The sequence below is a fragment of the Diceros bicornis genome, chromosome 26 (genome assembly GCF_020826845.1).
Source record: "Diceros bicornis minor isolate mBicDic1 chromosome 26, mDicBic1.mat.cur, whole genome shotgun sequence".
NCBI classification, from domain to species: Eukaryota; Metazoa; Chordata; class Mammalia; order Perissodactyla; family Rhinocerotidae; genus Diceros; species Diceros bicornis.
The window spans coordinates 32,090,330-32,104,056 of NC_080765.1; the positions used below are offsets into that span (position 1 = coordinate 32,090,330).

At 40.6% G+C, this 13,727-nt stretch overlaps 1 protein-coding gene across 1 annotated transcript in view; it reads right to left on the reverse strand.

The window, feature by feature from the left end:
- LOC131422021 (acyl-coenzyme A synthetase ACSM5, mitochondrial-like) overlaps positions 1-13,727 on the reverse strand; it is a 39,664-nt gene that overhangs the window by 5,324 nt on the left and 20,613 nt on the right. Inside the window, 5 exon segments of the mRNA XM_058568876.1 lie at positions 9,997-10,098; positions 10,243-10,323; positions 11,026-11,149; positions 12,615-12,694; positions 12,840-13,017. Coding sequence (XP_058424859.1) covers positions 9,997-10,098; positions 10,243-10,323; positions 11,026-11,149; positions 12,615-12,694; positions 12,840-13,017 — 565 coding nt within the window.

The following is a 13,727-nucleotide window of genomic DNA, read 5'->3' on the forward strand; positions in this document are numbered from 1 at the left end:
TACCAGAGGCATGGACAAATGTGCTCACAGCAGAACAGTTTTCTAGCAAATCACCGAAAACAAGCCAAATGACCATATATGGGAGAATGGATAAATAAATGGTGATTTATTCACACAATACATGTGTATTACATTTATAATTATAAATAAAAAAGAACTTTTTGGGGAAAAAAGACATCTTGGTGAGAGTAATTTGTGAAGGGGCTTTTTGGGCAGGCCATCCTTTGCCTTTACATAAAAGCAGCATTCTAGAGAAGACCATGGATGGAGACATTAACTTTCTCAGGGTAATGGCACATGTTGTGAGGCTGGGCACAGGGTAATGGATTCAAAGCACCCCTGGCAGATCCAACAGCCACAGGAGGGAATGTACTACACAAAGCATAATTATCACATTCACTAAAAATTGCAGAAACATTAAGCTTCCATAGGAAATGAAATTTTCCCAAAACACTTAGTGCCACAAAAAAGACTCATGACAGGGGCCAGCCTGGTGGTGTAGTGGCTGAGTTTGCATGCTCTGCTTTGGTAGCCTGGTGTTTGCAGGTTCAGATCCTGGGTGTAGACCTACACATCACTTATCAAGCCATACTATGGCAGCATTCCATATGCAAAGTGGAGGAGGATTGGCACAGTTATTAGCTCAGGGCCAATCTTCCTCACCAAAAAGAAAAAAAAGACTGATGACATAACTTAATTTGAAAAAATTTATAGTACAGAGTCCTAGGAGATTGACATTAACATTATGGCAGAGTGAGTTGTTCCCTTTGTCTCTCCCCTCTAAGTTATAACTAAACAGACATTCATCAACCAACAGAGGATTCCCTACACAGTACAACAGGATGCCAGAGAGATCCATGCTGTACATCTGAGAGTGGGTGGACTGGATCCCCAGGAAGCACTGGAACTATGTGAGTGGACCCCTCCTTTTCCCTGGCAGGAGCTATCCAGGTCGTGGATCCTCAGACAGCAACCAGTATGACTGTAAGTGGAGGCAGGGGCAACCCATCCCACACACGTGAACGCTTTTGGAGTGCTAGTCCAGCCTGCAGAAGCACCTACCTACAGAATCAGCCCAGCAGGTGGGAACACTCCCCAGTGAGCAATGGTAACTCAGCCCCTGTGAAGCTGTCCCATCCACCAAGTGCAGCAGCTCAGCCAAACCACCTGCAAGCACAGTGCCAGCCTGAATGAAAGAAAGTGCCCCTCTCACCTAGCAAAGCAGCTTGGCCAGTCCCCTGCCGAGTGCAGCAGCATTGCCTGCACAAGAGCAATGGGCCTGCTAGCACAGAGGCCCTGCCTGCATGCGTGCAACCTGCTCACTGAATGCTGAGGCCCTGCCCACATGAGCACAACCTGCTGAGCAGCTATGGCCCAATCTTCACAAATGCAGAGTGGCTCTACCAGCACAACCGCCAGCAGATGGGGTGGGCTCAGAAAACACAGCTCCTGCCCCACCCCCCAGTGGTGGCAGGTGGAATCTGTGACCTGATACTATCACAAATGTGCTGGCAGAGGATTAATTCTTCAAACACCATGAAGAACTACAGTAACACTTCACAGCCAAAGGAGAATGACAAGTCTCCAGAAACCAATCCCGAAGTTACAGAAGATTACAATCTAAATGACAGAAAACTCAAAATAGTTGTCATAAAGAAACTCAATGAGTTACAAGAAAACTCAGAATGACAGTTTAATGAGATCAGGAATAAAATTAATGAGCAGAAGGAATACTTGACCAAAGAGATTGAAACTCTTTAAAAACTATACAGAAATTCGGGATATGAAGAACACAACTAAAGATAGAAATATAGAAGTGCTTCAGGTGGAGAAGGAGAGAGAACTAAGATTTTTTAAAAAGGAAGAAATTCTTCAAGAAATATTTGGCTCAATTAGGAAAAGCAACATAAGGATTATAAGTATTCCAGGGGGAGAAGAGAGGGAGAAAGAAGCAGACAGCTTGTTCAAAGAAATAATAGATGAGAACTTCCCACACCTGGGGAAGCAAATGGACTTACAAATACCTGAAGCCAGGTATTTGTAAGTATTTGAAACTCCTAATTATATCAATGCAAAAAGACCTTGTCCAAGGCATATAATATTAAAATTGGCAAAAAGCAATGACAAAGAAAAAATATTAAGGGCAGCAAGGCAGAAGAAAATAACCTACAAAGGAGCCGCTATCAGGCTTTCAGCAGATTTGTCACCAGAAACCTTACAGGCTAGGAGAGAACGGAATGATATAATATTCAAAATACTGAAAGACAAAAACTTTCAGCCAAGAATACACTATCCAGTGAAATTATCCTTCAGATATGTTGAAAAAATAAAAGCTTTCCCAGATAAACAAAAGCTGAGGGAGTTCATTGCCACTAGACCTGCCTTACAAGAAATGAGGAAGGAAGGCCTGCCACCTGAAAGAAAAAGGCGAAGGTTTACAAAGCTTTGAGCAAGGAGACAAATAGACAGCCAAATCAGAAAATTGCAGCTCTCTATCAGAACAGGTTAGCAAACACTTACTTATAACATAAAAGATAAAGGGAAGGAAAGCATCAAAAATAGCTATAAACAATTTAATCACAGACTCACAACACAAAAAAGACTTATTTGTGACAACAATACTCATGAGAGGAAGAGGAAAGTGATGGAACCTGCTTAGGCTAATCAAGATAAGGGGCTATCAGAAAATAGACTATGTCATCTACAAGATCTTTTATACAAACCTCATGGTAACTACCAAACAAAAAATCAGAGCATAGCCGCAAATCATAAATAAAGAGAAAACTATCACAGAAAACAAACAAACTGAAATGGAGTTCAGGAATACCAGGGAAAAGAAACAATGGAAATGTAGAACAACCAGAAAACAAGAGATAAAATGGCACTACTAAGCCCTCATATATCAATAATCACTCTAAATGTAAACAGCTCAAATTCTCCAATCAAAGGACACAGAGTGGCCGGATGGATTAAAAAAAAGATCCAATAATATTCTGCCTCCAGGAGACAATCTCAGCTCTAATGACAAATACAGGCTCAGCATGAAGGGATGGAAGATGATACTCCAAGTAAACGGCAACCAAAAGAAAGCAAGTGTAGTTATATCAGACAAAGCAGACTTCAAGATAAAAATGACAATGAGAGACAAAGAGGGGCAGTATATAATGATAAATGGGGCATTCCACCAAGAGGACATATCACTTATGAATATATATGCACCTAACACAGGAACACCAAGGTATATAAAGCAGCTATTAACAGACCTAACGGGAGAAAGTGACAGCAACACAATAATAGTAGGAGACCTCAACACCCCACTTACATCAATGGATAGATCATTCAGACAGAAAGTCAACAAAGAAACAGTGGCCTTAAATGAAACACTAGACTAGATGGACTTAATAGATACGTATAGAACATTCCATCCAAAAACAGTAGGATATACATTCTTCTCAAATGCACATGGAACATTCTCAAAGATAGGCCATATGTTGGGAAACAAGGCAAGCCTCAAAAAATTTAAAAAGATTGAAATCATATCAAGCATCTTTTCTGACCACAATCCTATGAAACTAGACATCAGCTACAAGAAAAAACCTGGGAAAGTCACAAATATATGGAGATTAAACAACATGCTGCTGAACAACCATCGGATCAATGAAGAAATCAAAGGAGAAATTTAAAAAAATACCTGGAGAAAAAGGAAAATGAAAATACAACATACCAACTCTTATGGGATGCAGCAAAAGCAGTACTAAGAGGGAAATTTATAGCAATACAGGCCTACCACAACAAACAAGAAAAATCTCAAATAATAATCTTAAACTACACCTAACAGAACTAGAAAAAGAAGAACAAACAAATCCCAAAGTCAGCAGAAGGAGAGAAATAATAAAAATTAGAGCAGATATAAATGAAATAGAGACTAAAAAAAAAAAAAAAAAAAAAGAACAATAGAAAGGATCAATGAAACTAAGAGCTGGTTCTTTGAGAACATAGACAAAATTGACAAACGCTTAGCCAGACTCACTAAGCAAAAAAGAGAGAAGGCTCAAATGAATGAAATTAAAAATAAAAGAGGAGAAATTACAATGGATACCACAGAAATACAAAAGATTATAAGAGAATACTATGAAAAGCTATATGCCAACAAATTGGATAATCTAGAAGAAATGGATAAATTCTTAGACTCATACAACCTCCCAAAACTGAACCAAGAAGAAACAGAGAATCTGAATAGACCAATCACAAGTAAAGAGATTGAAACAGTAATCAAAAACCTCCCAAAAAATAAAAGTCCAGGATCAGATGGCTTCTCAGGGAAATTCTACCAAACATTCAAAGAAGATTTAATACCTAACCCTCTCAAGCTATTCCAAAAAACTGAAGAAGATAAAACACTTCCTAGCTCATTCTTTGAGGCCAACATCATCCTCACACCAAAACCAGACAAGGACAACACAAACAAGGAAAATTAAAGGCCAATATTGCTGATGAACATAGATACAGAATCCTCAAGAAAATATTAGCAAATTGAATACAGCAATACATTTAAAGGATCATACACCATAATCAAGTGGAATTCATACCAAGGACACAGGGATGGTTCAACATCTGCAAATAAATCAATGTGATACACCACATTAACAAAATGAGGAACAAAAATCACATGATAATCTCAATAGATGCAGAGAAAACATTTGACAAGATCCACCATTCATTTATGACAAAAAAAATCAATAAAATGGCTAAAGAAGGAAAGTACTTCAGCATAATAAAGGCCATATATGAAAAACCCACAGTCAACGTTATACTTAAGGGTGAAAAACTGAAAGCCATCCTTCTGAGAACAGAAACAAGACAAGGGTGTCCACTGTCACCATTCCCATTCAACATAGTACTGAAGGTTTGGGCTGGAGCAATTAAGTAAGAAAAAGAAATAAAAGGTATCCAAATTGGAAAGGAAGAAGTAAAACTCTCACTGTTTGTGGACCACATGATTCTGTATATAGAAAACCCTAAAATTCCACCAGAAAACTATTAGAAATAATCAGTAACTACAGCAAAATTTCAGGGTACAAAATCAACTTACAAAAATCAGTTGCATTTCTATACACTAAGAATGAACTAGCAGAAAGAGAAGTCAAGAATACAACCCCATTTACAATCACAACAAAAAGAATAAAATATCTAGGAATAAATTTAACCAAGGCAGTGAAAGACCTATACACTGAAAACTATAAAACATTATTGAGAGAAATCAAAGAAGACATAAAGAAATGGAAAGATATTTTATGCTCATGGATTGAAAGAATAAACACGGTTAAAATGTCCATATCGCCTAAAGCAATCTACAGAATCAATGCAATCCCAATCAAATCTCAAAGACATTCTTCACAGAAACAGAACAAAGAATCCTAAAATTTACATGGAACAACAAAAGACCCCGAATAGCCAGAGCAATCCTGAGAAAAAAGAACAAAGCTGGAAGCATCACAATCCCTGACTTCAAAATACACTACAAAGCTATAATAATTAAAACAGCATGGTGCTGGCACAAAAACAGATGCACAGATCAATGGAACAGAACTGAAAGCCCAGAAATAAAACCACACGTTTATGGATAGCTAATTTTCGACAAAGGAGCCAAAAACGTATAATGGAGAAAGGAAAATCTCTTCAATAAATGGTGTTGGGAAAACTGGACAGCCACAGGCAAAAGAATGAAAGTAGACCATTATGTTACACCATATACAAAAATTAACTCAAAATGGATTAAAGACTTGAATGTAAGACCAGAAACCATCAAACTTCTAGAAGAAAACATAAGCAGTATGTTCTTCAATATAGGTCTTAGCGGTATCTTTTCGAATACCATGTCTACTCAGGCAAGGGAAACAAAAGAAAAAATAAACAAACGGGACTACATCAGACTAACAAGCTTCTCCAAGGCAAAGGAACAAAATGAAAAGATAACCCACCAACTGGGAGAAAATATTTGCAAATCATATATCTGACAAGAGGTTAATTTCCAAAATATATAAAGAACTTACACAACTCGACAACAAAAAAACAAACCCCAACGAAAAATTGGCAGAGGATATGAACAGACATTTTTCCAAAGGAGATATACAGACGGCCAACAGGCACATAAAAAGATGTTCAACATCAACATCACTAATTATTAAGGAAATGCAAATCAAAACTACAATGAGACATCATCTTACACTCATCAGAATGGCTATAATTAACAAGACAAAAAATAACAAATGTAGGAGAAGATGTGGAGAAAAGGGAACCCTCGTACACTCCTGGTGGGGATGCAAACTGGTGCAGCCAATATGGAAAACAGTATGGAAACTTCTCAAAAAATTAAAAATAGAAATATTGGGGCTGGCCCTGTGGCTTAGTGGTTAAGTTTGGCTCACTCTGTTTCAGCGGCCCGGGTTTGGTTCCCAGGTGCAGACCTACACCACTCATCAGTGGCCATGCTGTGGTGGCAACCCACATACGAAATAGAGAAAGATTGGCACAGATGTAGGCTCATGGCGAATCTTCCTCAAGCAAAAATAGGATTGGCAACAGACATTAGCTCAGGGAGAATCTTCCTCAGCAAAAAAAAAAAGAAAAAGAAATACTGTACTATCAAGCTATCCTACTTCTAGGTATTTATCCAAAGAAAATGAAATCAACAATACAAAGAGATTTATGCACCTCTATGTTCATTGCAGCATTATTCACAATAGCCAAGACATGGAAGCAACCCAAGTGCCCATCAACTGATGAATGGATAAAGAAGATATGGTATATATATACATTGGAATACTACTCAGCCATAAAGAAAGACAAACTCGTCCCATTTGAAACAACATGGATGATCTTGAGGTATTATTTTAAGTGAAATAAGCCAGACAGAGAAGGACAAACACCATGTGACGTCACTCATATGTGGAATATAAACAAACACATGGATAAGGAGAACAGATTAGTGGTTACCAGAGTGGAAGGGGGTGGGGAGGTGGGTGAAGGGGATAAAGGGGTACATATGTATGGTGACAGATAAGAACTACGCTATTAGTGGTGAGAATGATGCAGACTATAGAGAAACTCATATATAATAATGTACACCTGAAATTACAGTGTTATAAACCAATATTACCTCAATTAAAAAAACAGAGCATAATACAAAACTGTATTTGTGGTACGGTGCCAATTATGAATGAAAATATACGCTGGGAGCTCTTTGTTCACATAAATTTCATTAAAAAACATTTTTATTATTTCTGTATTACACAGTTACAAATCTCATATAGAATAAATAGAAAATAAAGATGAAGGATGACAAAAGAGCAGTCCCGCTACTCAGACCACCAAGGCTAAAAATTAGATCTCATCTATAGGACTTTTTCATTGCCTATATGTGACTTTATGTGTACACATACTTGTATGCATATGGAACATCCTATATGTATATTTTATAACTCAATTTTAATTCAGTTAACAATATATCATAGATGTCTCCTCACAAGAATAAAAGTCCTTTGCAATATCATATTAAGTGGTTCCATAATATTCCCCTGTACGGCTGTAACATTATTTATTTAAACAATTTCCTGTTGTTAGAAATTTGGGTTTTTTTTCTTTTTAGTCTTTTCCCTTTCCTTTTTTCTTTCTCTTTTTTTTTTTTTTGTTGCTTTCATACACAAGGCTGTAATACCATTTGCATAACTAATTTTCTGCTGTTCGAAATTTAGATAGTTGCTCCACATTTTTTGTCTGTTTTAAACAACACTGTAATGAACATCTGCATATTTGACAGTTTGCTTCCTTAGGAAGACAAGTATATTCTTTATACTGGATATAAAATGGACATGGGCATATTAATTTAGTTGGCATGGCAATGTCAGCTGTTTCAAGTGGTCAGTGTGCATTTGAAACATGTGGGCTGATGCGGGGGTTGAGCTTACCTTGTCAGTCCTGCTGACCAACCGTCATTCACAGAGCAACTTGGGGCTAACATCGTCTATCAATTTTCAAATGTCCCGTGAGTTTCATGAAGAGATTTGATACTTTTTCTTAGTTAAAAATGACCTAGAAAGAAAACTAACTGCTGGTATTGGTGATGGGAAGAAAAAGTTGAAGAAAGTGAAGGTTCCTGTCCAGTAAATAACTTTACAAATTACTTTACTCTCTCAATGGGACGACCACAGACCCAGAGAGGTCCTGTATGCAAGCTCTATGAGGACCAGTGCCCTGTCTTTCCTGTCCATTGCTGTATACTTAGTGACATGAAGTAGACACTCAATAATGAATGAATGAACAAATTCTTCAGGAAAGTCAAGGACTTACCATTGCTTACAAAAATGATTAGGAGGAAATACATTAAAATTTTAACATGATCTCTGCTTGGTGCAATTACTATGTTGTTGTCTTGTAGGTAAGTTTCTGTGACTTTAAATAAAATACTGTGAAAGACTGTCTCTCTTGTAGTCACAGAAAAGCCACTAAAATACATATACAACATTCTAAAAACAAATGGACTGATTTTTATCAGCTCCTTCCAATATTGTAGCTGACTGATGGCTTCATATACGCACCAGATAGAATTCCTGTAAAGCCGTGGTTCTTAACCTTGGCTGCACATTTGAATCACCTGGAGAGTTGATCCACACCATCAGAAAGGTCGATCTCATTGAGCTGGGGCTTGAGTATCAGAAAAGTTCGAAGCTTCCAAGGTGTTTCTAATGTGTAGCCAGGGTTGAGAACCACGTCAGTAGAGTTTTATAGAGAAGAGTTTGGAGAAAAGAAAGTCCATCAAAACATCAGCCAAGGTGAGTGTAAGGGAGAGGTAATCACTGGATTATTGCCGAAACTTGGACTGGAGTCTTAGGACACAGCCCTGCCAGCAAACTCCTATCCACAAAAGAGTCAAGACAGAAAGAATCCTGAAAACAAGTCTCTGACATGAAATTGCAGTTTGACCTTTTGTAAGTCCCTTCCCTTCTTTGAACCTTGGTTTTCTCACCATTAAAATGATGGAGTTGCCCTTCTCTTATAAGTTTCCACTCTCAGACACACCCATGGTTGATTGACATTGGATAAGTCACTTCATCTCCCTAGCTTCCTTATCAATGTGTTAGTGCCATGGAGTTAATTCCAACTCCTAGGACCCTGTGTACAGCAGAGTGGAACCCTGCCCAGTCTTTTTTTTTTTTTTTGTGAGGAAGATCAGCCCTGAGCTAACAACCATGTCAATCCTCCTCTTTTTGCTGAGGAAGACCGGCCCTGAGCTAACATCTATTGCCAATCCTCCTCCTTTTTTTCCCCTTTTTCTCCCCAAAGCCCCAGTAGATAGTTGTATGTCATAGTTGCACATCCTTCTAGTTGCTGTACGTGGGACGCCGCCTCAGCACGGCCTGACAAGCGGTGCATCGGTGCGCACCCAGGATCCGAATGCGGGCCGCCAGTAGCGGAGCATGCGCACTTAATCGCTAAGCCACGGGGCCGGACCCCTTCCCAGTCTTTTTGAACCATCTTCTCACCTTCTGGCGCTGTATCAGACAATGATCCGCTGCTATTCATAGGGTTTTCATGGCCAATTTTTTCCGAAGCAGGTGGCCAGGTCCTTCTTCCCAGCCTGTCTTAGTCTGGAAACTCCACTGAAACCTGTCCACCATGGGTGACCCTGCTGGTATTTGAAATACCAGTGGCATAGCTTTCAGCATCACAGCAACACGCAGCCACCACAGCATGACAACTGACAGACAGGTGATATGGTTCTCTGACCAGGAAATGAACCTGAGCTATGGCAGTGAGAGTGCTGAATCTTAACCACTAGACCACCATCCTTACCAATAATAGCACCTTATCAATAATAGTGCCAACCTACCTCACACAGTTATTGCAAGGGTTCAACAAATAGATATTTATAAAGTGTGGAGCACAAAGCTTGACACACAGCAATCACTGTGAAAATGGCCATTCTAGGCCACTTACCAAATAGCAATTGAAGAAACAGAAGGGCCTGGTGGGTCTGATGCAGATAGCAATATTCCCCTCTTCTCCTGGAGGCAGGATGTTGCCCTCATCATCCACAATCTGGCAGAGAGATCACAGGACAGTATCTGGATGTCTGCACAGCCAGGACATCCAGTCAGCTGAGCCTGGTCCTATTGACCTGGACGTGGGTTTGGCTACCCTCTTCGAACCAAGCCTCACCAACAGTTGGGAGAGGCTGCCTACCTGCACATCGTAAGGTGGGGATGCTTTCCCCATGGATCCTGACTTGATTTTCGTGCCTCTTGGATTGGCACAGATTACAACCTGGAGAGAAACCAGTACCAATAAGGAGGAGACTTATCCCTTTAGCTTCCTTCCTGGTCCATGCCTTTTCTCTCACTCGGCCTTCCAACTCTTTCTCCCTCCCTCTTTCTCCTACCCTCTCTTCCTCACTCCCCTTCCTTCCTTCCTCCTTCCCATTCTTCCTTCCTTCCTGTCTTCATTTCTCTGTTTCTTTCTTCTTTCTTCTTTTACCCTCTTCCTTCCTCCCTTCTTCCCTTCCTTCTTCCCCATCTTCTTTTCTTTCTTCTCTTATTTCCATAATCATCAAACATTTATTGAACACTCTAGTGGGCACTCACACATAAAGAACTTAACATGTCTCCCAAAAGACTCGGCTGCCCAGATGGCATCTGTCTGTACAGATGGCTGTGGAGAATACTGTTTAAGATCGTGGGCTCTGGCCACAGACAGACACAGCTATCCTGGTGCAGGCAAACACCATCCTCAGCCATGAGAGTTGGTTTGCTGGCCACGGTTTCATTGTGAAATTACTTTCAATTGCCTTTAAACCATAGGAGAAGAAAAGCTGATGGAGTTTTGTTACCAGTTTCTCCCTGTGGGCAAGGCAGTTCCGACAGGTGTCACAGAGATGACAGCCAGAAAGGCAGGAAGCTCTGCTGCTGACCCGCTGAGGGCTCAGATGGAGGTGACCTGGGGCAGGGAGCCTGGCCCTGTGGTACTCACTGTCTCAGACTGGCCGTAGCCTTCGTGCAGCTCCAGGCCCGTCTGGCTCTTCCACTTCTCCCTCACGTCAGGATTCAGGGCCTCTCCTCCACTCAAACAGTGCCTCAGGCTCTGAAACTGGTACCTTTCTCAGCCAGGAAAACAGGGTCGCCTATGTCAGCATCCCCATCCCCATCCCGCCCTCCAGCACTGCTGCCCAGGTCCAGACACCTAAAGGCACTAGATAGTAATCTTCCAGGCTGTATCATCTGCTCCAAGAGCCCCATTCTCTGGCTTTACAGGCATGTTCCTCACGGACAGATAATTTTCAAAAAATCAATTCTATCTGAATTTGGAATAAAATCAGAACCTCATATATCAGGTTTTGACATAACATGGTGAATTCCAGGTGAATTGGCCCAAATCATTTAGTTGGAAACAAATGGATTGATAATAGACTTCTTGGGACAACCACCTGGTTGAAAAAGATAAATCAATTAAAAATTTAAAAGATAGAAAGTAGCCCTCTAAGAACCAAAAAAATTCTGATATAGGGGCCAAAAGTTTTCACAGATATTACATATGTTGCAAAACTACCCCTCCATTCAAAAAATTGTCCAAAGTGTGAAAAATCAGTGATTGCAAATACATTTTCTACCATTTTTCCCTTTGGATCAAATTTGTTTGACTGTTATTTAGTATTACTGAGTATCTTTTAACCAAATTTTTCTTGGACAAATCATTCAGAGTCTGCTTTTGGTCAAAATCATGACATAGAGATAGACACAACAGATCAATGAATGGGATGAATTGTTACGTTATAGAAGAACTAACCTTGAGACACTCATATAAGAACACACTCTCTTAGGCATTTCGTGGCCAGGTACATGGGATTAGGGAAGATGAGGGAGGCCGGGGACAACCCCTTGTGACTTGGGAGAGGATAGAAGAGGGAGTCATAGACCAGGGTCAGTAGATTACTCAAGGGAGTCAGGTCTCTCTCCACATACGCCAGCAACTAGACTTGTCCTGCCAGCAGAGTTACTCTGCATTCACCCAGAACAGGAGCCATTCACGGTGTCTTGTCGCCTTCTGCTGGGTGCCCAATGGCATTCACTCAAAAAATGGCTGGCTGGAGTTAGTCTGGGGCTGACTGATGGAGCATCTACTGTGGTGAGCTTGTTAGTCCCACCAGACCTAAGGCCTTGGCCACAAATCCCATCCACAAGTGGCTAGCAAGTATCCAACAATTTCTCTAATCTAGAATCTGCTAGAAGTAGCAGACATTGCTAAGGGAATGGCCCATGGGTGTATGGTGGGGAGACAGCCCACCTCAAGTACCGAAATTTCAGACTGACTCAAATCTATTCAGTTCCATCTGGATGCAAATTCCTGGGGGGCAGAAGTTTATTGTCGAGGGGCATCTGCAGAGGATATGGGTGTGTATGTTTGAGTGTGTGTGTGTGTGTGTGTGAGAGAGAGAGAGAGAGATAAAGAGAGACAGAGACAGATAGACAGAGTTGGAATAAGGTGGTGGGTGTGTATGTGTATATATACTCCTGTATATTCACATACTTGGGCCCCCAAAGCACCAAGCAGATGGGCTGTACCTGGTCAGATCCTCCTGTACAAGCAGCCGGAAGATGGTGGGGACACAGCAGAGGATGGCGATGGGTTGCCTGGAGAGAGTCTAAAGAAAAACAAAGGGTGGAAGATCTGAGAGTTCCAGGGTGGGACTTCATGGAAATGGAGCAGGTGAACTGGTCACTTATTCAAGCCTTTTCTTCTGAAAGCTCAAAACTTATATTCTACTCATCTCATTTACATTCAACAACATAAGAGGTGTTTTTGTCTCTTATATTCAGGATAACCTTGGCATCAACTGGGGACAGCTCATGCACAAAAACGCAAGATCTGTTAGACCAGGCAAAGAAGAAGGTCCAGGCTGCCTTTACCCAACCAGTGTCAGTTGTGTTCCAGAAGATGTCCGATTCAGTCAAGGCCACCCATTGCCTGCCAACAATTAGAGAAAGTCAGGACCTTCAGCAATGTTTCTACCTTTAGAAAGGATTACACTATATGTGTTACCTTACTTGGAGCCATGCCCACCGTGGGTACTCACTTATGCTTCTCAAAACTATACAAGAACCATAAAGTTAACTTTTGTTTCCACAAGTGTCTATTGAGCATCTTCTATATACCTATGCCCTAGGCTAAGGATACAGAATTTAAAAGATCCCATGATTTCAAGGAGTTCACAGTCTAGTGGAATGCTATATGAGGGAACAAATAATCTCAATACAATATGATAAGGGCTCTTTATTCAGCAAACATTTATTCAGCACTTATTCTGGACTTAGCATTAGGGATATAGAAATGAATGATTAGTCTTGCTTTGAGGGGCTTCTGGTTTAATAAGTATGAACATCTAGGAAGCCCCTGAAGAGCTGCTTTAAACACAAAGCCTTATGCAATTGCAGAGAATGGGCACCTAACCCAGAGAAAGGATGGAGATGGGGTCTGAGAAAGCTTCCATAGAGGAGGTGACGCCTTAGCTAGATGTAAACAATGCGTAGGCATTACAAAGGTGAGGCAGAGAAAGAAGAACATCTTGGGATGGGAAATAGTGCCTGCAAGCATGGAAGACAGAAAAGTGGTCATGTTCTGCACTTGGAGTCTGGGACACATACTCTCCTGGTCCTCATCCTACTAGTTGGCTGCTC